At 40.5% G+C, this 27923-nt stretch overlaps 2 protein-coding genes across 3 annotated transcripts in view; both read right to left on the bottom strand.

The window, feature by feature from the left end:
• Window positions 1-186: 186 nt before the first annotated feature.
• FUT11 (fucosyltransferase 11) lies at window positions 187-8271 on the bottom strand (the record flags this gene model as incomplete). Of its 2 annotated transcripts, none has more annotated exons than XM_082486626.1 (3): window positions 187-835; window positions 5645-6270; window positions 7528-8271. In XM_082486626.1, 3 exons carry the CDS (start codon window positions 8269-8271, stop codon window positions 688-690), a joined length of 1518 nt encoding a protein of 505 aa, XP_082342752.1. In that variant the 3' UTR covers window positions 187-687. The 2 variants fall into 2 exon arrangements, 1 of the variants encoding a protein (XP_082342752.1); XR_014269407.1 differs by lacking the exon at window positions 187-835 and adding an exon at window positions 7309-7413 and having other exon boundaries at window positions 6144-6270; window positions 7528-7623.
• Window positions 8272-9687: 1416 nt separating this feature from the next.
• SEC24C (SEC24 homolog C, COPII coat complex component) overlaps window positions 9688-27923 on the bottom strand; it is a 39843-nt gene continuing 21607 nt past the window's right edge. Inside the window, exons 9-25 of the mRNA XM_082486151.1 lie at window positions 27362-27473; window positions 26385-26512; window positions 23552-23690; window positions 21655-21770; window positions 20350-20474; window positions 19885-20076; window positions 18786-18879; window positions 17487-17603; window positions 16835-17005; window positions 16450-16546; window positions 16024-16169; window positions 15410-15548; window positions 14495-14613; window positions 13671-13850; window positions 12831-13022; window positions 12313-12402; window positions 9688-11865 (exon numbers count right to left, since the gene is read on the bottom strand). Coding sequence (XP_082342277.1) covers window positions 11725-11865; window positions 12313-12402; window positions 12831-13022; window positions 13671-13850; window positions 14495-14613; window positions 15410-15548; window positions 16024-16169; window positions 16450-16546; window positions 16835-17005; window positions 17487-17603; window positions 18786-18879; window positions 19885-20076; window positions 20350-20474; window positions 21655-21770; window positions 23552-23690; window positions 26385-26512; window positions 27362-27473 — 2298 coding nt within the window. The 3' untranslated portion in view covers window positions 9688-11724. The remainder of the gene's footprint in view (window positions 11866-12312; window positions 12403-12830; window positions 13023-13670; window positions 13851-14494; window positions 14614-15409; window positions 15549-16023; window positions 16170-16449; window positions 16547-16834; window positions 17006-17486; window positions 17604-18785; window positions 18880-19884; window positions 20077-20349; window positions 20475-21654; window positions 21771-23551; window positions 23691-26384; window positions 26513-27361; window positions 27474-27923) is intronic.

Below are 27923 nucleotides of genomic sequence, written 5' to 3'. Positions count from 1 at the left end.
TTTAGTCTCTCATCCCATTGTAGGTACCACCTGGAAAGTTAGCAAAAGAGGAAAATAAGGCAGAGAGTGACCTGCCCATAGCCCACAGCTCTTCAGTTAACCTGAAAAGTAGGAGTATTTGAGGCATGTTTACTTGGGGAGAAGAAACTTTATTGCTGCAATTTCATAAGGCACAATTGCTCTCCACAGACATTTGTCTTTTGTAACTCCTTCACTGGAAAAGCTATTTGTTAATAGCAGCTAAAAGTACACCTTAATGAGGGGAGTAAGCGACTGATAAAATACTTATAAAAAACGATTAGTATTTTGGAGATTAAAAAAAATCCCTGAAATAACTTAGGGCATTTGAGCAAGAGTCTGAAGAGGTGTTCCTCTGAAGTCATGTAAGCCACAAAGAAACTATAGCAAATGCAAAAGGAGAGTAAATTCTTCCTTTGCCCACATGTTGACACCTGCAAGTCAGGAGTGGCTTCACACCACAGAGCTGAAATTCAAATCAAAGCAGTTGCTAAGATCTCCACCGCTGAAATCCAATCATAACAGAAATCTACTCACTTCATACACCAGAAAAAAAATAGTCTCTGTGACAGTTTTTCTTCTATTTCAAGGCAAACACTTGGAGCGAGGTAAGAATTCACAGTCTCAACTTTCAATGCAATTTTCAAATCAAGCTCTTACAAAGATGGGTCAGTGTTGCCTCGTCCTCTTGAGAAAAATCTCATGCATATAGTCCCAAAATCTTCCCTGATGAGACTCATTGCGATGAATCATAGCAGTGAGGGCCTCACCCTGATCAAGGCTTTGCCAATAATCCTGCAGCCACATCTCTTTCCAACTGAAACAAAAAAGAGACACCACCATAAACCATTAAAAAAACCAAACGAGTCTGCAGCTGTAATAGCACTGAAACCATTTTTTTTCTTTCACCCAAGAGGAAAACAGGCTCAGAGAATGTCATCATAAAGTATGTTGTTACCGTGCCATTGTGCTCCAAGTCATTTAAAGAAACTTGCTATGAAAATTCTCTACAGAAAATATAAGTTCAGCATTAGCTTTACAACATTCTAGAAATATCAGCATGCAACTGTCGTTTAAGTGCAGAGAATAAAAACTTCTAAAATTTCTAACAAAATCTAGCACAGAGTCCTTATATGATTTTGGGAGTAGCCTTCCATGTCCATCATGCGTATAACAGCATAAGAATAATTTATTTTTTTTTCCTCAGATAAACCAGTTAACAATTAGAAAATGACAGCTACTCATTACAAACTCAGGTTATACATGGCAAAGACAAAAAATCAGTATATCATTCAACCCTGACTCTATTCTTTATCTCCAGACTACGTGGTCAAGTATATGCTTTCTCTTTTTCAATGCACACATTCTCAAACTTTTCATAGCACATACTACATCACTGCATCTTTCAGCAAGTCCCTTCCCATTCATGATCATGTGGACTACTTCTCTCATTTGTGTTGTATCAAGGTATAGCAATAATTTATTTATTTATTCTCCATTATATCTGCTACCCAGCCACGTAGGCCCATCACAGATTTTGGAAAGAAGGACCAAACATGATGCTCTTTTTCATCTGTCCATATGAGTTACCCAATATTTGTTAACTTATATACAGAGCTTTTGGCTTTTTCTCCCTCCTAATCACAGAAATAAGTGCACTGCCTTCTGCATTCACTCTATACACCATATATTAAAGCAAACATGGCTGCACTGCCCAGAAGCAGATTTCACCCACTACTCAAGGAAGACCAAAAGAAATGCACAACATGTCATAGTCGCTTTCTCTGTGGAGCAGCATACACCTTGTATGCCATGGGAATTAATTTTCTGTGATCAATAGCATCATCTATGGTAGGACATTTCTACAGTGTACACCAACAGAGACCTCAATATAAACCTTTTAACATAGATTACAATGTGAAGGATCATAGACAGAGGCTACTTTGGCATTGGGAAAAAAAAAAAAAAAGTATGCCAAAAAGGTTCCTTTGTAAAATGCAGCACTTGGACGTACTGTGAGATCATGGTGCTTACCAGCTAAATTAATTAACCTTTGTTCAAGGACTGCCAACATGAGTTACTTGTTTTTTTACAGCACTGAATAAGTGCACACTTTAGGAAAATGAGTATACATACATTAAGTACTAGACAAAAGACTAGGTGGCAGCAGGTAACAGAAAAAAGAAAATGTTTTCCAGCTGAACTCTACGGAAACAACACTGAAAGGAATTCCAGTATCCAAGTGGAGACTTTTGTCAAAAATATTAAATAAGAACACTTTGGTATTTTTCTTTTTACATTGCTATTACTGTTTTTTAAGAAAATAACTTCACTCTGATTCTGTAACTTGTAAAAAATTGGTACCCCAGGATGAACAGGACTGTACAAATATCTGAAACTACCAACTACATACATCTGAAACGTTATTACCATGAGATACGGATCTATCTTTAATCCTGGCTGATTATTGAATTCTATCACAAGAGACACCTTACAGTGTACAGGTGGCAAATTTGATACACTTTTAAGCTGGTTTTCCTCTTGTCATAAATAAACTGTGACTCGAATATAAAATGGAACTAGCAAAACCATGATGTTTTCAAAATATTCATTTATCAAAGGCGCACTGGCTTCTGTTTTCTCATGCTACCACCAACACAAACTGTTTAGGTAGCTAGAAAGGTATTGTCACTTAGTCTTCTTATAGTTATTCTCTCAAACGCTCCACTTTTGGAAAATGAATCCTTATCTATGAAACAAACCAAACATTTCTCTTCACAAAGGTGAGAGTCCAAGAATAACTGGAGATGCCGGTTCCTACTAAACAGATATTGCACTCATCACTAGCCCTGTAACTCACTAGTGTGAAGCCCAGACACAAGCAAGGCTGTGAGCATAACGATTTAGCAACCATGTCTCCATACTTAAGAGCTAAAGGACAGCAAAGTGAAGGTATAATAACGTGCTCCAACTCCATGCACCTACATAAAGAGAGATTCTGATGCAACGGTTCTGTTAATTCAGCACATTCATCTACCCTAAAAACAAATTACACCTGGGAATAAGGGTTACAGAGCACGCAGATGCACAGGGTAACCATATTGTAATTAGGCACTTGCTCTAAAAATAAACTCCAATTGCCTTTGTTGTTCTCCGAGTTCCAGAAGCCTCCAGAACACAAAATCACAGTGTATGTTTATAGTCAGAGCTTGTATGTTGCGTATGTTCCATCACTTGTAACCCCACTAGGCATGCATCATTTTTCCACAATGTTTTCTAAAGTAATAAAATACACAATTGACTGGCTCAGTAGACAGTCATCTAAATTGATTATACTGTTGACATAATATTACCATCAAACTCTGACAAAATATGAGCACGTTTAGCTAATGCTTTGGTGGCAATTTTGTGCAATTGTCACACCATTTACAATTCTAAGTAATCATGTTCCATTTTTGAGATAAAAATGGTGAAAGCTCAGGTGCTTATGAGATAGAAAGCACTGTATTTCACCGTATATCCCCTTGATCATGCCTCAGAAGGTAGAGATACATATATTTCTAAAGTAGATAGCAGACAATGCAAAAGCTTCCCTGGTACAATTTTTCCAGACACATCTCATGTCTATAAACATGGGGTTCAATGAGACATGGAAACTTCCGTTTCCATGCAACTGTAGCTTGGATTATGGACCAACAGTTCAAAACTCCTTGCTGATGACCACTGCATAGAACGATGGAATAACTCAGCTTGCACCTGAGCGGCATGGGCACTTCATGCTGTGCCTTCAAAGGTATTTCTCTACTGCCATCTGCTGCTCAAGCAAAAGAAAATCAATGAAAAAGTAGAGAACACTCTTCTAGAGTAGGATGCCCAGAATGCTACAAGGGAAAAAAGCACATTTTGCTACTGAGACTGAGGAAAGGTATTACTATAGAAAACCTCCAATAAATCAACCAACCACCAGAAAATAAAGGATTATGGGCCCCTTTTACTTACAAGCATAAATTTTCAATTAGTCAATATGAGAATCAATTGTACTGGGAAAAATGCTTTTTAATGACAAACATTGTAAGTTTTGTGAAATAGGCATTTCCTAAAGAACCTGAATGATGTCAGGCTTATTTTCCTTTGTTTTTTTTTTTTTTTTTTTTAATTCAGTTGGCTGTTTTTGAAAGCGCCCACAGATAGGAAGAAGTGGCTCCCCACACTTACAAAATACTTTATACTTTTTTGTGGATGGATAACCTAATAAAACTCTTTTAGAGCTTCATATCCACATGGAACTTTGTTCTGGGTTTCAGTACTTGAAATGATGGATTCTACATTTTCAAAACACTGTTTCTTCTAACACTTTAACACTCCTAAGTATTCAATTCCTTCGTCCAGGAAACAATTACAAAGCTGTGAACTGATATAAACTGGGATAGAGTATATTGGCAACTTCCTTCTGGACAGTGCCTGAGATCTTCCCAGTATTTTCAGAAAGTCATTAATTTAATACTACAGTGGGACTGACATCAGAACATTGAAATCTTTGGTGACAAGATCTGTTATGGCTGAGGGTTTATCTTTATGATGGCTGTCTGATGACTTATAGAAAGTGAATTGCATGCATTTGAGTAATTGACTAAAAAGGAAAGAAATCGTTGCAGATAATGCAAAGAAAAATTACAAGCCTGGGGGATTCAAACACGTTACACTAGCAATATGCACTACAAAAAGCGCACACATGATTTATGAACTGCGAGAACCCTTCCTTCCAGCAACTGCAACTTCCAACACTGTCAATGGAAAAAATCAGCATTTGGGAACCTAGGCGCTGACTTGTTTTGTACCAATGTATGTATAAACACTAAGGACTAAGTAGACCATGCCAACAAAACTCTATTCTGCTTGTCCAAAGTGGTTGCCTGAGGGTTGGTGTGGTTAGTTCCCTGCTGACAGACTTCAGGGCAGCTCACACTAGAGATGGCTAACACTGGGCTAGAGGCCTGGGAGATTCCAGCAACACTAGCAATCCCTGTGCACAAAGGGGACAAGAAACGACTCAACCTATTCTCTGTCCTGCATGGTCCCTCTCCTAAACAAATGGGATGATGTCCTTCAACACAAGCCAGAATGTTGTCACACAAAACAACAAAAAGTCTTGTAAAGCATTCTGGGTGAACCTCACTTCTGCTCTGAAGTCAATATGAGTTAACCAGGTCTGCACTGTAACAGGGACAACTCCATTCTTAATGCAGTACTTTGTAACGAGTTATAGAGCTTCTTTTACTACCAAGTGTTTTACCATTACTGTACTAAAAACCACCCCTCCTCGAAACAAAGAGGCTAGGACAGACAAAGGAGAACCACATTGCCCAAGGTCACAGAGCATTTTAACAATATTATGGGTGTCTCATGCTCCTCATTCAACCACTAACCAATACCACCGTCCAAGCCTCTTTTTCAGCCTCAGTGTTACACAACATTAGCAGAACTACCATACCACCCACAAGATAGAATATAAAATGTAACTGGAGATGTATTAAGAGATCCTTTAATTACAAAGCATTATGAAAAGTTACAGCTACTATTATTTGAAGCTTTTCTCCCTTCAAAAAGCATAGTATTGGTATATTACCTGTCTCCTCCAGAGAGGTCTTCAACACTTCCAAACCCAGGAGTTGGCATAGGACATCCCATGTGTTTGAACTGAGCTATGCGAGGTCTAGGAGCTGGAATCTTCCCATGGGACTTTTTGTGTTCCTGCTCCTCTTTGACTCGGGTGTTCTCCCTGTCACAGATGAAGCACTCGAAGCCATTCAGGTAATTGGGCAGAGTCATGTCATTCACACCCCACTCTCGCCTCTCCAAGCTCTCTAGTAAGAACTGGTTTTTGATTCCACCACGGTTTTTATACTCTAGATACTTCATATATTCCTCTCCATTCTTGTCCAGGAAATCAAGATACTTTGCCAGCTCTTGGGGGCTGTCAAAGTCATCTATAAGAATGATGGAGAGGTTGTTTGGCATCCAGTCCCGCACAGCTGGGGAGCCTCGGTATACTGGGACTGCACCCAAGTGCATTGGACGCCACAGCTTCTCCGTCATATAGTCATCACATATGGCATTCTCCAAGGCCAGATGAAACTTGTACCTCGCGATAAAAGTCATAAATTCAGAATCTTCTGTAGTGGCTGTAGAAGTGTCCCTCAGTCGCTCACTGGGAAGCTCACGGTTATGCAGGCATTTCCCATAGGAGTCAACCTAAAAGAACAACCAGCATCTTTACAAAGTGATTTGTTTGCCTAGAGCTTGTTTTCAGAGGTCATAGTTCTTGTAAAATTCCTAGCTTCGATCAGTTCCTAGCTACCTTAGTTTAGCTTCAATTTTAACAGCTTTAGAGGAACCCGAGTACTCAGTTTCAAAAGCTGCATAAATTATGCTACAGATTGAGGGGTGGGAGGAGTGTGCAGAAAGGAAGAGGTCACCTAAAAATGTATTTACTACCATATAAATCAGAAACCGAGAGGTAAGGAAGGGCATTCAACTCTCTTTAAAAGTCATCTTTCTACTTAACAGAGCCTCTGTCCTCTTCCAAATAGTTATTAACCACAGTTCCTGCTAATCTCAGCAGGCTGGCAAAAATTTTCCATTTGTTAAGACTGAGAAAAAATGATGCAGGGAGCTAAAAGAATACTGTCGCAAAATGAAAGAGAATACACTTGATTGGAATCTGCTTCATACTTTGACAATATACAACCATATTTTAAAAATTATTTTGTCTTTGGTTCACTACTGAGTATATGATAAACTTGCACAGTAAACGAATCACTAACAATAGAAACAGCAGAAATGACTATGAAAAAGATGTTTCAGATAAAGACTAAAAACACATGCTTTTTTTTCCTAATCTACTATCCTTCAGAATTTTTATGAAGAAAAGCGCTAAACTTTTTTTTCTGCTTTGAAATTAACTCCATTATTTCAGCTTTTAAAGCTACTCTCCATCAGCTGTGCCACAGCAGTACAAACCACCATAAAAATAACATGGTCCTACCACAAAACAGGTAAGGAGCAGATTCTTGAAACACAGCAACCTGTCTTTTTATTGCACACGTATGCTTTCAAATGGGAGCAAGGCTCATAAACAGACAGCTTTTCTGTATACTAACTTTAAGGTCCAGAGATTTCAGCAACTTCTAGCACTTGGTCTCCAAGACCAAGCTCATTCAGGCTTAGCCCAACTTGTGAGAGACCCCGAGTCTGGCCAACACCACAGCTAACAGCTACCATCAGGCCTACCTACTGGCATGCGGTGTAGTCTAGACCACGCTTTGGGAAGGAATACAACTATTTTTTCTGTCCGGCTTGCAGTCGGCATGCATCCCGTTATGACTCGCAGCTTGGCTAAAAACAAGGACAAACAAACCCCATTAAAAAGAGGAGCTGGAGGGGGGCAGCCAGGCAGCCCCAGCTCCTACGACAACACCCTGCCATCGCTTCCCCGCGCACCCCACCTACCTGGATGTATTTCATGAGCTCCCGCACGTAGCGGTCCCTGTCTGAGGGGACATCGCAGTGGGACTGCATGTACAGCACCGGGGCATAGCCCTTCCGCCGCCACGCGTCCTTCTCGGCCAGCGGCACCGCCGGGCCCCGCAGGTAGCCCACGCCGGGCAGCCACTGCAGGGTGAGGGGGTAGTCGGACTCCCGGCGGAAGGTGGCCGTGTAGTTGAAGAGCTGGATGCCGGGCGGGTGCGAAAGCAGGTAGTTGTTCATGGGGGACTCCTCGTGGAAGAGCGCCCAGGTCTGGTGGGGCAGGCGGGGCAGCGGCGCCTCGTAGGCCCTGAAGTCGGTGCCGTAGAAGATGAGGGCCTTGGTGCGGCGGTGCCGGGCCACCCGCCGGCTGCGGGTGACCAGGCAGGAGCCGCGCGGGCAGTCGATGCGCTCCGTCTCGCCGGGGAAGTGGGGGAAGAGGCTCCCGCTCCACCACAGCAGGATGGGCAGCGCCTTGTTGCTCCGCGTGTCGTTGTTGCCGGGGCCGCGGTACGACGCGGCGACGAAGGCCGCGCCGGGCGGGACGGCATCCTGCGCCCACCCCACCGCCCCGCACGGCTCCTCGGCGTCCGCCGGCCCGGCCTCCCCCTCCTCCACCGCCGCCCCCTCGGCGGCCAGCGCGGCCGCCGCGCCCCAGACCAGGGCCAGCGTCACCCAGAGGGCAACGGGCCCCCGCCGCCCTCCGCGGCCCGGCCTGCCGCCACCCATCCCCGCCGCCCTGGGCCAGCCCCGCCCCGGGAAGCGGCCGCGAAGGGCCCCGCCCTCGGGCGGCGTGCCGTCACGGGGCGCGCGCCCAACGGCCGCAAGGGCCACAAGGGCCGGCTGGGGCGGGGGGAGAAGGGGAGTGCCGGTACCGAGCGCGGTGCCGCCCTTCGGCCCTCCCGTCACTCTGCGCCCTCAGCGGGGGTTTAGATGGCGGGAGACAGCAGCGCGGGTTTGGGTCCTGCTGAGGAACAAAAAACGCCTTTTAGTAACAGAACTTTTGGGAGTTTTTAATATCTACATTTAAAGTTCCCTCAAAGTTGTTCTTCTGTACCAACCTAGAATAAATAGTTGGTAAATGAGAAATTGGTTTAGACTACAAGTATAAAAATCAACCACTGCATTATGGAATTGCTAAAAGCTTCAAATTTGTTCCTTTGGAGACAGCTTGATCCCAATCACAGTAACTGGTAATTCGTAATACAGGACTTTGTTAGTATGGACACGAACAAAGAAGTATGTCTGTAAGGAACAGGTTAAAACATGGGAATCTCTTTGCTTTCCTTTGACAAGCTGGTGTTGACAGGGCTCGGCCCGATGAAGCAGCACCAGTGTCCCTGCGGAAGGCTGCCAGCCCCGCGCCGGCCCCACCAGCTATGTCCCGACAGAAGAGGATCAGCGCGGCAATTCCACAGGCACGGGAAAGGGTGCTGTCACCAAAAATAACACCCACAAGCACAACTTACTCCCACACGATTAATGTACAAGATGCACAAGGCCCATGGTTATGGCAATGTATCAATTCAGTAGCAGATTCTGGATATAATCTACATTCTGCAGGAACGTAATCTCAAAAATATTCTACAGCAGTATCACTGGGTAGTCAGCAATGATTGTCTTGTGCTTTCATACCGATTGTTGCAAGGTTACCAGCAATATCAGTGTTCTAGGCTACAGTCAAGTTACCACTGCCGGTTCACTCTGAACTTTATTTTTGCAATTAGCACACTCCTCCCCCCATAAAAAATCCCCTCCATCTAAGTTCCCTGCTATCTTAACTCTCAAAGAGGAGCTCTATTTGTCTGAAAAATTAAGACAGCAGAAGTCTTTAAGTTAACACTGGACACAAGGTAAGGGTAATACTTTCCAAAGTAGACCAAAAAAAAAAAACCCAAATCAGACTCAAGCTGTGTTAGAGAAAAGGGAAATCTCTTTGCAAAATGAAAGTTCAGAAGAGGCAGAAAGTTAAAAAACAATCATCTAAGCAAAGTAACACTGATCCGATTAAACAGCACCTTTTGTCTGTTGATTTTTGTTGAATTTATCATCATTCACTGTGAATAAGAAAGAGAAAAAAAAAAAAAAAAAAAAAAAAAGACTGAACTTGGCCAGCACAAGATGGGACAGTAAAGGACAAGCAGCTACTTAGCCCTTCCCATTTCCTCCCTCCCGCAAAATACAGGGTTTGGAAAAATAAGCAGTGTTTATTTACTAACAATGACATAAAATACATCTTAATATATTTTTATTTCTTTACAAATTAAAAGATGCATTGGAAAAACAAGTGAAGAAAATGAAAGGTTCATTTATGATTTCATTTCCACCCCCCACACCCCCCAATATTAATACTAGAAATTAGTATTTGTGGAAGTCTGTGGTTGCTGCGCCTTATATTCCCGGGAAGTTGTTTTTCCTCTCTGGTTAAAAATCCTCTCGATTTTTTGGTTGGAGGCAGTACGTGGAGTAAAAAGTCAGCCACATTCATACAAAAACGCTGAAGGTCAACTACATCTTGAAAGAGTTTCTCCATTGCAATTTTCATATTCCCCTTTCTGTGTAGTGATGGGAGGGAAGACAAACTAGCAGCATTAGAAGAAAACAATGGATTTATATACATGCTACAGGATACGGAACTAAAACCACAGCCAGATAATTCTTCTGATCTTAACAAGGACTTTCCTCTGAAATATCAAGCCCAGATAATATGTTCTCTAATCCACCCACATTCTTCCTTCCACTTTTAGTGCTATCGGTAGCACTACTCCTGGGTATTGTAAGAACACTTGTTAAGCGTTCAAGCTAAAATATACAAGCCTCCTTTCAAAAGTGAATAAACGAAGCCCTTAGAATTCTGAATTTGATTTACACATGCACCCTCTTTGCAGGAGTCTTCTCATCCACCCTTGCAGAATGGAGCAGCAGAGTGGCCAAAGTGGATGGATTAATCTGTCTGAGGTATTTCAGTTTAACAAACAGGCTTATAAAAAGGTTTTGTGCAAGCTGATCAGTCGGTAGAATGGGGGAGGGTATAAACATCCAGTAATGAAACTCTTCATGGCCCAGATGCTTTCAAATAACCGAAATCAGGTACCTGCAGTACCTACTACAGTACAGTCTAAATCTTAGTCTTTGTATCCCCTTCCTTGTATTCCAGGGTACAAAGCAGTCTCAAATTTGCATCAGTATAACTCAAATTCCAGCTTGTTTGCTATAATTCACAATAATATGGTTGAAAATGGCCATTTCTTATCATCCAGTTCCTACACAGCCCCACATCACCTTGTTAAAGTATTTTCTGCTTAAGGTTAAGAGGCTTTTGTTCCTACCACCATCTGGATAGACAGGTAAGCTCTGCAGGAGAGGCCATGGAACATGGATTGAGTGGGACATTACAGAGCCGTGCAATGAGAAGGAAAGGAGTCACCACACACACCAACAGGAAGCGCTGTCTCTACCCCTACGCTGTTCAGAAGCCGTTGATTGTTGCTCACTGAACTATTACTCCATTACAGATCTGCACAGCAACTTACAGTACAGGAAAGACTGGGGAAAAAAAACTGCCCTGCTGCCTCCTGGCTTACCACTTATGTCCTTTTTCATGGATTTCTGGTTCAGCCAGCCACATGACACATCTGTGCTCTGCAATGTCATGTTTCCCTCTTAAGAGAAGGAGACACAAACTGTTTGGCTGCTCCAGCTCCCATCACCTGACCTGCCTCTTGGCCTCCCCACCTGTGCATCCTCTTCACACTTGGAGCATGCACACGCACCCATACAAACACACAGCAACTACCAGAAGTTTTGAAGAGTTATCGCTTTTTCACCCAATGCTGAATCATGTACAGTGAACTGAAAAAAACTACATTCATTACGACAGGATTAGCGAGCATGGGGGGGGGGGGGGAGGTGAACTCCTGCCAAGCACAGGAAACAATTTAGATACAAGTAAAAGACCTGGTATCAAAGGCCTTTTTTTTCTTTAGCCCTCACCAGGAAAATTTTTCATCTCTCATATGGGACCGGGAGAGGTTGAAAGGATTTCTGCTTATGCAATGTGTATTAAAAATTATGGATTTGTACAGATTTCTATGTTGTCCTTTTTGAGGGCGCTGGGCCTTCTGATCAGGTCATTAGTGGAGACTGAAATGTCACTGCTGAGTTCCAGCACCTCTCCCTCCTCTAGCTCAGTAGCTGCCGAATCTCCTTGTGCATGTGACACAGGAAGTCCACATATGAAGCCCCCCCACTCAGGCTCTTGTCCTCCACTAGAAAGTGTTTGAACAGCATTTCCAGCTTATCTTCTTGCTTCACAATTATTAACTACAAAAAAAAACAAAACAAGAACAAAACCAACAGTGAGTAGTTAGCAGAATTAATGTTCTTGGAAAAAGAGCAAAAAGCTAAAGAGCTCAAAAATTCAAAGATAGATAACCAAAATCACAGCATATACAGCTTATGTGCTTTCACTTCTGTAACTAAGCTGGCTTAAGTCTCAAGTCATTTCTAAACAGAAGGAAAATACCATGCACGTGGTTTGTGCAATGGTATATTATAACAGGTCTGAAAAAATTTAGTTTTAGGACTATGGCAAGCACAGAACTCCAAAACTAATAACAAATTTTTTTTCAGATCCTTGAAAACTTTGTGTTTTAATCACATTTATGAGATCAGGAAGAATAAGTTTAGCACTGCAGCATTACCAGGCATCACCTGCTCTGCTAAAAGGGAAGGGGATTTAAAGCTATGAATGTGGGACAACATTTTTACCTTCATGTAGCGGGATCTCTGCACTTGAAGCATGTCAACAATAGATCGTACTTTCTTTGAAAAGGGGTTTTCCAAGACAGGCAAGGTATTCTGGAATGAAAGAGATCCAATCTCCATTAGTCACATGAAGTAAAGCAACATTAAAGAAAACTCAGCAATTTTGTCATATCACACAAAGGTAAAGATATATCTATCCCAACTACCATACAATTTCTTTGACCTCAACTACTTACAGGAGAATATAACATGATAACAGAACTAAAGGTCAATTATTCGTTCCATGTACATATCAACTGTTCTCCACAACGTCAGTGGAAACGTGGCTTGTCAAATAAAGCTAGGCAAAAGCATGATCAACGCGCCCAGACTAGGGACATTTCCACTAGTTTCACATACCTGTGCTTCTCTTGTTCCTAGTACAAAAAAAATTAACACTATTTTCTCAATTTGCTTTCTCGTTGTTTTAAGTTTTGGGTGACTAGCACAGACACTAGTTCCCGCACTGCCATCCAGCTTACCAAGGCGTTGCTAATTTGACTGAAGGATGACACTCCAAAGAGGTTCTGGATCAGGCCTTGCTGCACGTTCACTCCCACCCACACAAAGATGTTCAGCCCGTTCTCCAGCAGGTATATGTCACCCTTGGAGAGACGTTCCTCTGAGTTCCGGATTGCTGCTGGCAAGGAGTCACTGTCAACATCTGCTTTGGTCTGGTTTAGAGTGAAATAAAAAATGAAATAAAATAAAGATTATAAAACAGGAACATATTACAAAGCCCTGAAAATTTCTGCCACTAAGACTCCAATGGTTTTCTCATTTCTAGGACTCATAACACTACAGCAGCTGTGACTGAAGTACCATCTTCCTTAGCTTAGTTTTCTTACTGAATGTGACACCGAAGCAGATCAGAGACTCTCGGTTAGCAAAAGAGAACATAAGGCTGCTGTGAAGTTACTCTGCAGTTCCAATATAGCCTCCTGGAGTAGGAATGTAATTAGTTGTCAGTGTTATTCCAGCAACTGTGGTACTGAAAATCAGAATAGTATGTGGAATTGCCCTGCAATAATGAAAATTACTACATAAAGTTACAAGAAGAGTTACAACTTTTAAAAGACTATGAAAGGGTCAAAAGTGTCTTTTTTGCCACTAGTTGCAGGCTCACAGCTCAGAAAAAAAAAACCCAGCAAAGATGCAGGAATGTATCTATCACCGAGTAGAATTAAGTGAAGTATCCCAACAGATGGCAGATCCCAAATCCTTCTCAAATCGCTTTCCCTTGCTAAAACGCAAATGCCAGTCCTTACAAAAGTCAAGACAACAGCAAGTCTCAAGTGGTAAGAATATCCCGAATTACTCACCAGGGGCAAAAGCCTGGGATAAAAGAAAACATTTGTTTCTGCCACATCCATGGATGTGACTAACTGACGAATGTAGGCACGGTCATCCGTTGTGACCTCCGGACCAGGCTGAAGGACATCGCTCTTCAACACACAATTCAAGTACACAGGAAGCAGCTTCATGCATTCAGGGAGGATCAGCTACAAGTCACAAGCAGACAGAAGCTGGTCAGCTGTCTTGCTGAATAAGCTTATGTTTGACAAAACGAGGCTTGCATGAACAGACAAAGTGTGGTACAGCTATGAGGAGTGAAAGCTGACAGTCTAATTATATCATGGACTTGTAAAAATAACATAAAATTTTTCCCTGGAGCAGGCAGTGCTTTCTGGGCTCCAGACAGATGTCCAAGAAGCCATTCTCAACTACAGTTTTACTTGCAGTCTCTCTACTTCCCTGAGTCTTCTCTTTGCAAATTTCTGCTGAGCAAACCTATTGCCTTTTTTGAGTAGGCTAAGGACGAGAGGAAATGGGATCAAGTTGCACCAGGGGAGGTTTAGGTTAGACATCAGGAAAAAGTTCTACACTGAAAGGGTTATCAAAGACTGAAGCAGACTGCCCAGGGAAGGGGTTGAATCGCCATCCTTGGATGTATTGAAAAGCCATCTAGATATGGTGCTCAGGGACGTGGTTTAGAAGTGGGCCTGGTAGAGTTAGATAACAGTTGGACTTGATGATCTTAAAGGTCTCTTCCACCCATAATGATTCTATGATTCTAAGTAGGAAGAAGCTCTCATCACCTTTTAATGCCTGAGTCTGTGATTCAAGTGAAAGCATCGGAATTTACCTGGCCAGCAGAAGATGGACTAGCACAGTTCTTTCGATAGCAAGCTAGGATCTGGGCACACTGGTTGATCAGTGCATCTCGTACAGTCTTTACTGGACTACTCAGAACTCCACGATATGCTGCACAGAAAGACAAAAGAGATGGATGGCTATCATGTGATTGCTCATGCACAGTAAAAACCCAACGCTACTTCCACAAAATAAATCTAAACAACTATTGTTTAAGAAAGTCTTTTTCCCCTCCTCTTCAAACTTGTGGGAAAGAGATGATACATTGCTACCAAAGATCTGCAGCAGCTCATTTACTCCGTTTCATTACATATTCTTCAACTCTCTATCTCCCATGTACTTTAAAATACACTTAATCATACTTGAAAGCAGGGGATACTATAAAACCTCCTTTTATAGCCAGGCCATCTTCTTAATGGACTGAAAACAGACTGTTTCTTATAATTTAATGGTGATAAACATATAAAATCTCTTCTAGATTTGTAGGCTTTTACTGTAACTAGAAAGGGTAAATAGGGTACAACGCATAAAAGCATGATTTTTAACCCAGATCTATGAGCAAAGTCCACCTATTCCTGAAGCAAAATTCTGGAACAGTTAAAGAAAGTACTAAACCAGTCTAAAAATAAATACAAGGATGAATTCAGACAGCTGTCAATACAAAACCCTTTTAAAAAACTTAAACAAGAATTTGTATGAAGGATAAGCCCACACACTCTATCTGTACCTCTCGTTCTAAGTGACAGTACTATCATCACCACTTTATGCTCTTTCCCATAAATGACTTAAGTATCAGGATTGCCACCTGATATTTGATGCAAAGAGAATAAACAGGTGTCATTGGATGACAACAGGCATTTTAACAGAAATTAAAAGTTGCAATTCTTGTTACCATATTTACCCTTACCATATTTAGCCAAGTAATTGATGAGCGTGTCTGTCTCACAGTTTCGATACAGGTCAGCAAGCTGCGTGCAACAGTTTAGGGAAAGGTTGTGAATGCGGAGTCGTCGCTGTCCTGCGCAACTTGTATACAACAGAGCACACTGTAGGAGACAAAAATGCCAGGATATAGAAAAATGAGGTCCTGCTACAATAAGAAATGGAGGGTTTGAATATATTTCATTAAAAACTAGGACTCAGATGCCTAAACAAATAAGATAATTATGTAAAAGACTTGTACAATAAACTAAAAGCATATGCTAAGAATCAGGGTTAATGAAAGATAACAAGCAGCAATGTTAGCAGTTTGTATTAAGGGAACTGGTCTTGGAAAATGGATTGTAGCTTGAAGCAGTCAATGTCACCCTGAGAACAGGTATGCTGAAAGGTTAAGGGTAAAGTAAGGGGCAGAAAGAAAGAACAAACGGTTCCTTGAAGGAGTGTCTAATAATTCAGTTCAGAGCAACCTTATCCTCTTCTGCAACTGGCACTCTGTTGAGGTTTGGTTCTGCCTTGACTGAGTTTTGTTGACAATTCTAAATTGTCAGTTCATTTCTCCCAGAAAGCCTCCCCCCTCACCTGAAGGAGTGCACCACTGTCTTCACTCAGTTTGTCATCGTGCTTGAATTCTACTGTGATTGTTTTATCACAGTCCAAGCCTGCCATCTCTACATCAGTTGTGTTGCTCATATAGAAAGCTCCAAAAAAGTCAGTTGCTCGAATACCTAAAAAAGAAAAAACTCCAACATGAACCACAATTTTCAACAGAATAACAAGACTTTGGAGCCCTGAAAATCCTGTCATTGGTGACACTAAGTTATCTTGACAGATTTCAGCAGGGATCTTTGCTCAGTCTTGACAAAAGTCTTAGAATTTTGAAGCTTTAGCAGAGCTTTTTGCATAGCCTAGTCTCAAGATGTTTTAAATTAGGGAAAAATCTGTTACTTTCCATATGATGTGCTTGAAGTGGTCAATTTATTAAGACTCATTCATGCTAACACCCACCTGTGCTTGTGCGCACTCTCATTACAGCATCAAATCCCACTTCTTTCTGGACATCTCTTCTCAAGTCATTCAGGAACCTATCCTGATCCGTTTCCAGCTAGAACACAAGCAATAATTCAAGTTTCATACTCCCATAAATCAGAGCTGTTCCATAAACTGTAAAGTAATTTTAAAACAGATGCTACCTCCTGCAGTCTTACTCTAAAAATCAGCTATCACACAGCGCTGAGTGCCCTGCTAATAAAATATTGTGCTACAATGTAACAGCACAGCCTTTCTTGGTTTTTTTTTTGTTATTAATAGAGATATCTTGTGTAAAGATATAAAGCTAACAAAATGATTCCTATTTAGATCAAATACCAGTCTGCATCAATGTCACACCTACCTGGAAATATGCATACTTATAAATGGAGCCTCCCGTCTGGTAAGTTACTACACCTAATGTCGCCACATCCAAATACTGGTTTGGAAATAGGAACAGATCCACACAGCAGCCCTGGGCCACGCAGTCCTTGGCCAAGTTATTGTAAAAGCTTGTCTGTGGTTGAAACAAAGTCTAAGAAAGGAAGTCAGAGATGAGATCAGAAGTTTGTAGTACGAAAAGGAACACAAGATCCAGTTTATAATCCCAGTCAATAGACTTTTATACTTTAAGTCTCTCTTCAGGGAAATGAGGATCATACAAATTCCTCCTGACCCACCTTTAAAGAACTGTCAAATATTATGAAAATTACTACACATCTTGCTTTAATTGTAAGTTCAGCACATTTACTTTAATCCAGCTATGGTATTTTATCCTCTATAAGAATCTAGACCTATCTCTTCTTGTTCTCATACCAGAGCTGTCCTTATGATGTCAAATCTACACAGCCCTGTTTGAGAACAGAAGATAAAAGTGCAATGTTAAAAGATATTAGCTGGGATGGTTAAATTACACGCTACCGTTTTAAATTTTTTAGTGTTGCTTCAGAGCTATTTTATCCCATATAGAATATAAGCTAGACCTGTAATGTAAGCAACTTGCAAGTCATTATTACCTTCTCCTTATCTGTGTTGATCAGTTTCTTATCATCCCTGTTCTTTAACTTCCCTGGGGCCTCTGCGACGGGCAGAGAGGTGTGGAAAATGAAGAGCTTGCCAGCACACTCAGCTGCCTGCAGGTAAGCAAGTGCAACAGCACAGGTTAGAAACATTTATAAAAATTGTAAGGAAGACTGTGATTCAAGAACAAACATTCAAGCATCCTCATTACTTCATTGGTTTATGTCAGGAAGGCACTCTATCAGACACACAGGCTCCGTGATCACTTGGTTACTTCAGTGGTATGCAACACAGGGAGCACAGCTTACTGGTCAGCTACAGAAAAGCAAGTTTCAGTTCTACTGGACCTGTGCTAGTTCCATGGCAGGGAGAAAAAGACTGGCTCCAAGGAGACAGAGCAGTAAGTAGGACTCAGCTACAAAGGGTTTTGCACAAACGTGTTAGATTGCTTTCTTCTCTGATTTGCAGCTACTGAGTTTCTAGAGTCACAGAAATGGCAAAGGATTTTGTAACCTGAGTTTCAACAGATCATTAATTTTAAATCAGTAACCTATGTCAACACTAGCCAATGTTTAGTAGGTTATTTTCTCTGACACATGCAGTATGTAAACAATCAATTAGCAAGCTATATTATTTCTTGATTGAACACCTGTCATGAAAACTGAGTTTAAGACAGACTTCTAAGGACTTACATGACAGAGAAATAGTGCTACATTAACAGTTTTTGACAGAATCATACAGGCAATCAATGCAGTCAGCATATACAAGCTGGAGTTAGAACATGCATGTAAGTATCTGGATGAAGTACTGGAATGGAGAACTTTAGGAAAGGGTTACATGGTTGGCACATTAGCGTGGGCAACTTCAACAGACTGCATTCTCTCCTTTTACTTAAGATTATACCAGACCTTGAAGCGCAGGATTAGAAAGACACCATGCTACAGAACTCCTTAACGAGACATGACAGACTTTAATGTTGGAGAGTGTGTGCGCGCGTGTGTGTGTTTTCTGTAAACTATTCAAAGCAAAACCAAGCCAGGTAACTGAGATTAAGCCACATATCTTGTACTTTGAGCAAAAATTACTAAATAAATTTGGGTAGAGAACAAAGATAGCTACATCGAACTGGAGGTACATGCACTTGAAGAATGAGCCAGTTATCCCTACATGTAGCACATCTGCCACAAGGAAACTTATGAAAAACTTTAGAATTGTCTTATTAGTGCGTGTTAGCAGAACATAAACTTCATAGTACTTGGACTGAAAACAATTTGCCATGACATGCATTTACTAACCTTCAGCGCCTCCAACCCTGCTTGAATCACAGGTGCAAAAACAGTTTCTGTTTCTCTTGTGTCTGCAAACATTTCAGGAATCTGATCCAGCAAACTATCAAAGAACAAGAAAAAGGAAGAATTCAAGATTCCATTTAATTGGAAAAGCCACACAGTTGCGGTTGACGACATATGAGACTGAGGCAGTTTAAATAGAAATCCCTAACACGCCTGTGAATTTGCACAATTTTTACAGTACTTGACATCTCATTGTTTATCTGTGAAAAAAATGATGCTTTGTCATTCTTCATTGGCTTTGCTCATCCATATCCTCAGTGCTTGCTGTATAGCCTCAACTGATGCCTACTCCAACAGCCCTTCTGTATTCCTGCTCTTTTAATATATTCCAATATATATTGCTAAGTAAACTCTTTGGAAAGACTAGTTACACTTGGCTTCTATTTGCTAAGCATCCGGTGTACTACTCAAAGATTAATAGGTTTAATCCACAGTTTTGCATTTATGCTTGTTAATGCACTACAAAACAAGCTTGAAATTTTCTTTAAAAACATGCAATGCCACATCTAGTTCCCAAAGCGTAGTTAGCTATACATGACAGTTTAATTACAGTTCAAGTACCATGTTAAATATTTTGCCAAAACTTTGCTAACTTCTCTTTCTTTCCTTCTAGATTTTATCTTTATCTCACTCATTCAATTTTCTCCACAGAACCAAAATTAGACACCATTGTTGTCTCAGTTTACAGCTATTTAGGCAGTTGCCTTATAGACAGTGATTCAGTATTATTATGACTTTCACTTTGCATCATTCTAGTTGTCTTTTATTCCCCCCTCCCCCCGAAATGCCCTTGTGCACTAAATCCCCTCATATATACCCTCTGCCAAGCTGGGCTATGAGCCAAATACACCCTTACCCCATGAATTTTTCCATTCTACTTTGCCAGCTTAATCTCAAAAGAGTATAGGAAGTTAAAATACATGGAGTGGCTTCTAGGTGAATAACATGACAAATAAGCAGTGAACGTAACACCTTTAAATGCAACACTTGAGTCTACCAAACAAGAAGTTTACTACAAACATTGTAAAACAATTTCTATTACCTGGCAATAACTGTCCTGGACTCATTCACGTTCACCAGAAAACCATCAAGGAGTGGCACAAACATATCGGCCACATCTGAGACAACCATCATTTGTGGCTGTGCCAGTGAGCTCTTCACGTTATAGAAGTGTAATACCTTGTTGTAGGTGACAAAGCCTACTCGAATGGCTGATTCTTCCATGCTGCCTTCCCTGTAAAAGGAGACATACTTGCTTTCACATCTAAGTAGATAGTGAAATCTATCACAGAACCCACCACAATAAAAGATAAGGGAAAAATGCTAGGAAGGAAAACTTCTTTTCACCTAGAAAGTTATCCAGAAAGATGTTCTGCTTGGCCCTTTACTGAAGAAAAGCTTGATAGGATTACCAAGTAATTTTTTTTTTATTTCTACCTTTTTTTAAAGGGAAAAAGCAACAGTTTCCTCCATTTTGACTGGCTACAGTACTATACAATATACCTACCTGGGCAGGTAATCTAGGAGTGACTTTAATTCTTCACATATTAGCCTCACTAAGCCACTCTTCATAGCATTGTAAGACACATCAATCATGAAAATGAAAGCAGGTGGACTGGGAAACTTGTTATTCTGTGGAAGAGGGAAGAAGTCACATTATAGCCACATAGCCAACATAAGAGCTCTGTAATGCGCACAAATGAATGCTGGTCAAATGTACTTTCATGTACTTTTCTACCCGTGAGCAGTAATTGTTTCTTCAGATCATTCTCCCATCTCTGCCCAACTAACAGACATGTAAGCACACAGCGCTTGAAATGGACTGGTATTACGTGCCCTAGACTGATTTTTGCCATCATTCAGTGAAGAACAGGCTGGTCACAATTAAATCATCCATTTACATGACTTGGCCAGATAGGGAAGTAGACAAGGAAGTTTCCTGCTGGTTCTCAAGACTTTGAAATCTGACCAGACTTGTTATAGGTGATTTCATCAATATAAAGCAAAAGATTTTCCTCTCCAAGAACTGCAACCTTTTCTGTTTACTTAAATATCAAGTTTGCTTTGGCAACGAAAAACTCGTTTCAGTCAACAGTTTCCTGAAGTCTATAGGGCATACCAGAAGAACAGAACCAGAACACAAGAACTTTCAAAAAAGTTGGGAAGATCGCATCTCATTTGAATTAAAAATGCTTCTTATGCTGTTAGAAGCAAGATAATGTCTTTTTCTCTTAACCCAAAGTAAAGCTCAGGCATCAGAAGGTAACCAGTATACAGCTGCAACATTTAGGCATCTCTTTTCCCAGCATCTGTATCAGAAGAGATATAAGTTGCTTTAATAAATACCTTGCACATATTTTTCCTATTCCTTAGAAGTTAATTATCCTTTAAATCTTTAATTTAAAAGCGAACCTGCTCTGACAATATATATACTTCGACACTATTCTTGTGGTTATAACCACTATGGCCACATTTAAAAGTTAACTTCAATAGGTAAAGTTTGCCTTAGGCAACAGGTGGCACATTCCATAGTTACTGTTCTACTTTTCTTGAATCTCTCTGCAGTAGTCCTGCCTCAAGGACTACTGCAAGAGTCATGTGTGACGAAGTCTTCCCCTACTTTGGGAAGCAAGCAGGCAAGCACATTATCTTACAAAATGAAGTGGGTTGGATTAATGCTGTTAATTACCTCTGCCAGCTAGAAAGCAGTCCCAGACGATTCATGTCATTCTTACTTTTAGGAAAATAGGCTTTTTATTTAAAAGCAAAACAAAATACAGAAATAAACACAAACTACTTGCACTACACATACCTTGCAATAGTCAACTGTTGCTAGAAACTCATAAGACCCCAGCGATAACTCGGGTCGATCATAGAAGTCTACTCGCTTTCCAGTATGATCCAAATGCTGGAAGTAATGAGGTGGCACTTGGGAAGGAAAAAACATCGAGTTCAGTGACACATCCATAATAAACATTCTTAAGCCAATAAATACTGCTTCCAGCTTGTCTTATGCACCAAGTGGCACACTGTATAGTCACTACTATACTTTTCCTGAATCTCCTTTACATTATTATTTTACATTTCATATTAGAAACGTTCACAACAACATGCCCTTAGGATATAACAATCTTGTACAAGTAGTAACAAATTACTTACAACAGAGTTTGAGGCAAACTAGAGGCTACAACACTACTGACTCAATTCAGGCTCACCAAAAGATTGAGCTCCTTATTTTGCTATATGAGTTAGCTTTTTCCTTCTCTTCTCATGCTGCACAAGAGTAAAGCCTCCTAGGCACTCTCGGGTGCAGAGACTGCTGTAATCATTTTGTCAGAATAGACAGGGTACTTCTTACAGTGGATTGTAAAGCACTAAGAAAGAGGAACCAGAAGTGTAACCCCATGACCAGTGTTCAGTACTTTTGTGCTGGTACCAGGCATCAGAAGATAAAATAGGAGTTAAGTTTTCACCTACAGAAGTCAGCTGCAGAAAACAAAGAAAGCATTTCCCTTGTGCCCCAAGAGCTACCATGACAGAGTCCCTCCTGCAGAATTGCGTGGGTGACAAAATGTATTCCAGCTATAGCTGCATCTATGCTCCAGGGGAGAATAAAATGAGATTATCTGCAATGGTAGTGTTCAGCGCCTTTAAATTTATTCTAAAAACATTCAAAGTTCCAACAGTCCAAAAGAAAACAAAGTGATATCATTATATATATAAGCACCTATCACACTTCTCTTTTTCAAGTACACATCCAGTACAAGCTAAATACCCAATTGTTTTTGCAGAGAAAACAGAAATTGTTTGCAAGTATTAGGTACAACTACATTGTATTTTCACAGCATTGCTTTCATCAGCAGTCTCTGAGCATCCCTCCCTTCTCTGCCCCTGCTGATTTGTTACAGGTACAGCCATTCATACAGCTGCTGAGTGAGCAGGGACAGGGAACGCATGCAGGCTGAAAATCAGCAGACAAAATTTTTTTAAATTGGCCACTTCTAACTCCCATCAGCTTCCCATTTTGGCTAGTTGTACAGCATAACTGAGGTGATAAGAACAAACAGTCCATTAAAAGCCACCAGTGCTACCAAATGAAACCCTCAAAACATCACCATAAGGTTTGTTGTACCTTACATTCCACTGTGCCTTCAAAACAAATCTACGGATGCCGTGCTATGAGCAGCACATAGTGACTTCTGCTTAAAAGGAAGCATGTTGTATATAAATTTAGAAGAGCAACTAAGATTAACTGGCATATATTGAACACTCCTATTCAGCTGTAACAGCTTTAGCTGCAATCTCATCTCTAAGCAGTGTTTAAACAGGCTTTGCGAGCCAAAAAAAAAATAAATCCTAACTCATGCTACTGACTAGATATACATCTCAGTCTGTCACAGAAAAACGTGAGTTTGAAATACCCTTAGAAAATAGCTTAAATAATTTTTCAAATCACCATACATTATGCTACAAGTACCTCATGTTAAAAATTTGGTGCAATACTGCAATGCATAAACACCTAATTTGAACGTAATACCAGAACTGAGCACTGAACAAGTTTTAGAATGAATTTTTTACAAGACTAAACACACACTAAAGCAGAGTATACATTATAAATGATCATAATGTGGTAAAGATTTATTTGCTTGCATCTTGTTCAAAGGTGACTCCAATAGAGCCCAGAGACCAATTTCCAGAAGAAACCTTACCCTCAGTGACACAGCTGCAGAAACAACACTGGAACCTCCTTCCACCCTCAATGAATTGCATAAAAGGGCACATGTAAGCCTTGCACCTATTACATCGGACAGGACCAGATTCTCCATGGTCTACCAAATAAGGAAGGGTCTGTGGAAGCAGGAAAAAAAAAAAAAGAAAGGTCACATGATGATGAGAAAGAAGTGACCGCACATATTGCAGAGCTTAAAACTATCTCCCTGTACATTGCATAGGATTTGGCATTTTGGCAGCTGAGGGAGACGGAGTAGGGGAAGCCTGGATAAGTATTTCGTAAATGCTTCGCAACTCAAGCTCTAGTACAGCATTTCTCTGTGGGCTGCAGTCATTAATGGGTTATCCCACTTTAGACACAAATAAGTATTTCTGTATGGTGCTGCACTACCTTATATAGTAGCCTGCTTGAGGAGCATGAACTATAGCAGGAGTACCACACTGCAGAGCACAGATGTACCCCAAGTGAACACATAAGACTGAAGCCATGCAAAGAATGGCTGTGATAACCTCATGGGAGCGAGCATACAATTTACATTTCACCACAGGTTGGGTGTTTTAAAAGCAATTCTTCACCTCTTCTATTTTTTCCTTGTAAAAAGCAAGCTTTTTAAAAAAATAGAAGCCAGTCAATGTATTCCATACATTCAAGAACATGCAGCATCCAGACCATCTTAAAAATTTCAGCTGAAGTCTTATTTTTCAAGTCAACCACGAAATAGTATATCCATAAGTTCTGCTTGTCTTGACCCCATTGTATAGCAAATCCTCAACACTGTTATGTAGTAACACCATTTTTGAACTATAACTGATAATATATTATTTTTGCAGCTGAACCAGAATAAGATGCGTGGCAACCTCTGTAGCTTCTCAGCCTCAGAATGAGCAAGAAACACTTTAAAATTAAGACAGAAATCATACAAGCTACGAGCTGCAATCGTAGTTCAAAGCACCTTTCATAACTAAGAATCTGTCTCAAAAGAAAGTTTAACTATTTACTTTCAATTTTTCTGACACTAAAGGCGTCCAGTCTTAATTCTCTCAGTCACCCTAAACTTCTGATCATGTCTAAGAGACACATATTCCTTGAGCAGGAGTTGAGCAAATGCTCCAGTCACTTTCTTCCTCTTCATGCCACAGACATGCCACGTCTCATTCAAAACCACTAATCACTTATTGACAATACAATGGTTTTATGGCCAGCGTTTCTCTGCTCCTACCACACAGGCTGACCACCTCAGAGGCAACAAAACTTCAAGTTTTATGACTGCCAGGCAATGTTGGCATTGTACTTCCAAACAATAAGCTTTTTTCCTCAGCCTCTCCCCCAATAAACGTACACGCAAACAAACTACAAAGGTGCTGCAAACATGCAGTGCTATGCAAAACTTGTCACTAACCACTTACTCCCAGAAGGCACAGAGATGCTTCTTTCTGATGCCTCAAACTTTGCTTTCTGAACTATGTATTAACACAGGGCAAAGTTCCGGTATCTGGCAACCAGGTGCTGAATTTTTATATATTCTAGATTTATCTGAATGCTGTATTTTCATGAGACATTCATCTTCTCATAACTGATGTTAAACTTTAGCTCTATTTACAGTCTTATTGCTCTGAACAGCTGAGCCTTCATCTGTTGTAATGGCCCCTCCACGGGGAGTTTGCCCTTGCCATAAAGAACTTTCCAATACTAGAAGCTGACCAGTCTCCAGGGCAATTTTCCAAGCTTAGCCATGTTTTTTCTGGATATCACAAGTGTTTGTTCAAAGCATAAGCACACCAGGAGACCTAACAACTAGTTGTTTTTAAAGCTTCTCTGAAAACGTGCAGCTCCACAAGCCTCCAGGTTTCTCAAATAAGACCACATTCCCCCATTGTGCTCCTTTTAAACTCCAAGCACAATACAGCAATACAGGAATTAACATCACAACTCAGTTTTATCACAAACCAATTTTCAAAATCCAAACCATAGTTCAGGAATATTAGTGACACACAATAAAAAACAAACAAACAAAAAAATTCAAAGCCCAGAAGATATTCCTTTCCTCAGCAGATGGTAAAGTTAAACTTAACAGGGAGCAGAATACTGCAAACATACGTATTCAAATTTAACAAGCATATTTGTCTTTACATTGCTGCTCCAAGCAGGCTAACACTACACAGTAGCCAGAATATTTAGAATATTTTATAAAATTTCTAGCTCTGTAGTATTCTCAAAGCTTTCATGTTCTCTGTTCTCACCAACCAGAGGGTGTAAAAGGCTAGCTAGCCACACATTACACCTAGAAGGAAATAAATGCTGCACAAAACAAGGGCGGAAATAAAAATGCAGCTCAGCAGCGCCCAGTACTCAGTCTTGTGCTGCCATCTTACACAGTGCTGTGCGCATACATGCACATTAGACAGCTGAACTAGTGCTGCTTGATACATTCTCATCCAATTCCACAATCTGACATCCTAGAAAAGACTTAACATCAGTGATTAGCAACCATGTAAATACTTTAGGCCAAGAAAGAAATTGAGATCAACTGGAAGTGTATGCATTTGTGACCATCCTAGTATTTTGGTCATTTGGTCACAGTGCTTGACAGTTACTGCAAAAAAGCCGAAATTATCATGGCAATGAAAATATTGAATGTTTTGAACACAGCATTCTTCTGCCTTACAGATCTCTACCACACACTTGTGGCAGAATCAATGTTTACCTAGTATTCATTACCTAAACATTCCTTCTCAACATATCTGTTAAATGTTGACATCTAATAGCATTCTCCAGACGAGTGCATATGTAACTCTGCATACAGTTCTCACCTCCTCTGGGGGTAGAGTAGCCAGTGGTTTTATGACAGCAGCTAGGGGAACTTGGGACTGTTTGGCCATATCTGAGGTGCAGGGAATATTGTAAGATGTGCATCTTATGTAGCGGGGGCTTGCGTTACCTGGGAAACAAAGGAAAAATCCCCATAAGTTTCAGTACAAGTTTATATTCAAGAACAGAAATAGAGGTACCTTCAGTTGTTTTGTTAAACCAGAGGGACTAAGGGCTTATGTAAACAATCAATTAATGTCAATCTATGCAAAACTTAAATTCTTAACAAAATGCCTCTTCATGATTAACCACATATAATAAAAGCCCTTAACTAAAACCAAATTAACTTGACTCCACATCAACTTAAACCTCTAAAAAGGCACTCTTTTTGCAGATGAAAACACACTATAGGCAGAAAACTCATCTCAAACATTTCTACTGTTTTATTTTGTAATTTTGGCTGAAGAATAAAGCACTTGGTTGCAGAATCAGATTCTGAAGTTTTAAGGGAGCTTAAAATCTCCAATAAAGCACGGGAAATTAAAAGATGAAATATCCTTTCTCTATGAACCCCAAGGACCAACTGACATCCCACTCATGACTTAAAAAATACAGTTGCCAGTTCAATTCAAGTGATATTGCTAGTAAATTTCAGTTCTTAACTGTCATTAATATAGCTCTACAGAAGAGGCTTAATTTGCTGCTTTCTGATATCCCTGCTAATGGTGGTTCCACCTGCCCTGGAAAACACTTTTTACTTTGATTACTAGCTACCAAACAATCAGGAGAATCTACACTGAGATCAAATCAACACAGGACTTGAAACTAAGCTTCTGTTGGCAAAACACACATCCCCAGCCACTGAAATCATTACTCAAACTCCTCTAAAGGAGGATTCTCCTCTAAAGATGTGGACAGTTCTGTCACTGACTCTTTGGGGTGTTTTGTTTGTTTATTTAGGAAAAGAAAAATATTTTACCTTGATCCTTGACCAAGAAATTTGTAGTAACAAGAGGTGGGACCTGCCCTCTCACTCCAGTGACAAATGGTTCTGACCCACGGTTACTTCTGTCATCTTCAATCACTTGAATCTGTGATGGAAAACACCACATTAGTATTTGAAGGCGTGGTTTCAAAGTAGTGTAAAACACAAAACTTGTATATGTAAGACAGTGAAAAGGGGACCTAAGGCAAACATCACTATCTCTAAAAATAAGAAGTCTAAAGCAAATAAGTTTTGTCAAGCAGTCACCTCTCAGTTTGATTTTGAATAGTACTTAACAACTAAAAATAAATTACAAGTTGCAAACAGTATTTTCCCCTCAAGTATTTTGAGTAGTAGCAGATTTTGTGTTTTAAGGACTGATCTGAACTCACAAAGCCAAACACAGATCAAGAAAGGAATTTTTGGTAGTATTCCCCTGTATACTGGTCCTAGCCAAATTAAAATTAGAAGTTTCGGTAAACCTTGGGGTGAAGTTCTATAGATAACCTGGCTTTTCCTTTCTGTTATGTTCCCACTGTTTTCATAGAATGCGTTT

Source organism: Vanellus vanellus (genome assembly GCF_965231255.1).
Source record: "Vanellus vanellus genome assembly, chromosome: 7".
In the NCBI taxonomy this organism is placed as follows: Eukaryota; Metazoa; Chordata; class Aves; order Charadriiformes; family Charadriidae; genus Vanellus; species Vanellus vanellus.
This window is presented reverse-complemented; position numbering and strand designations above follow the sequence as displayed.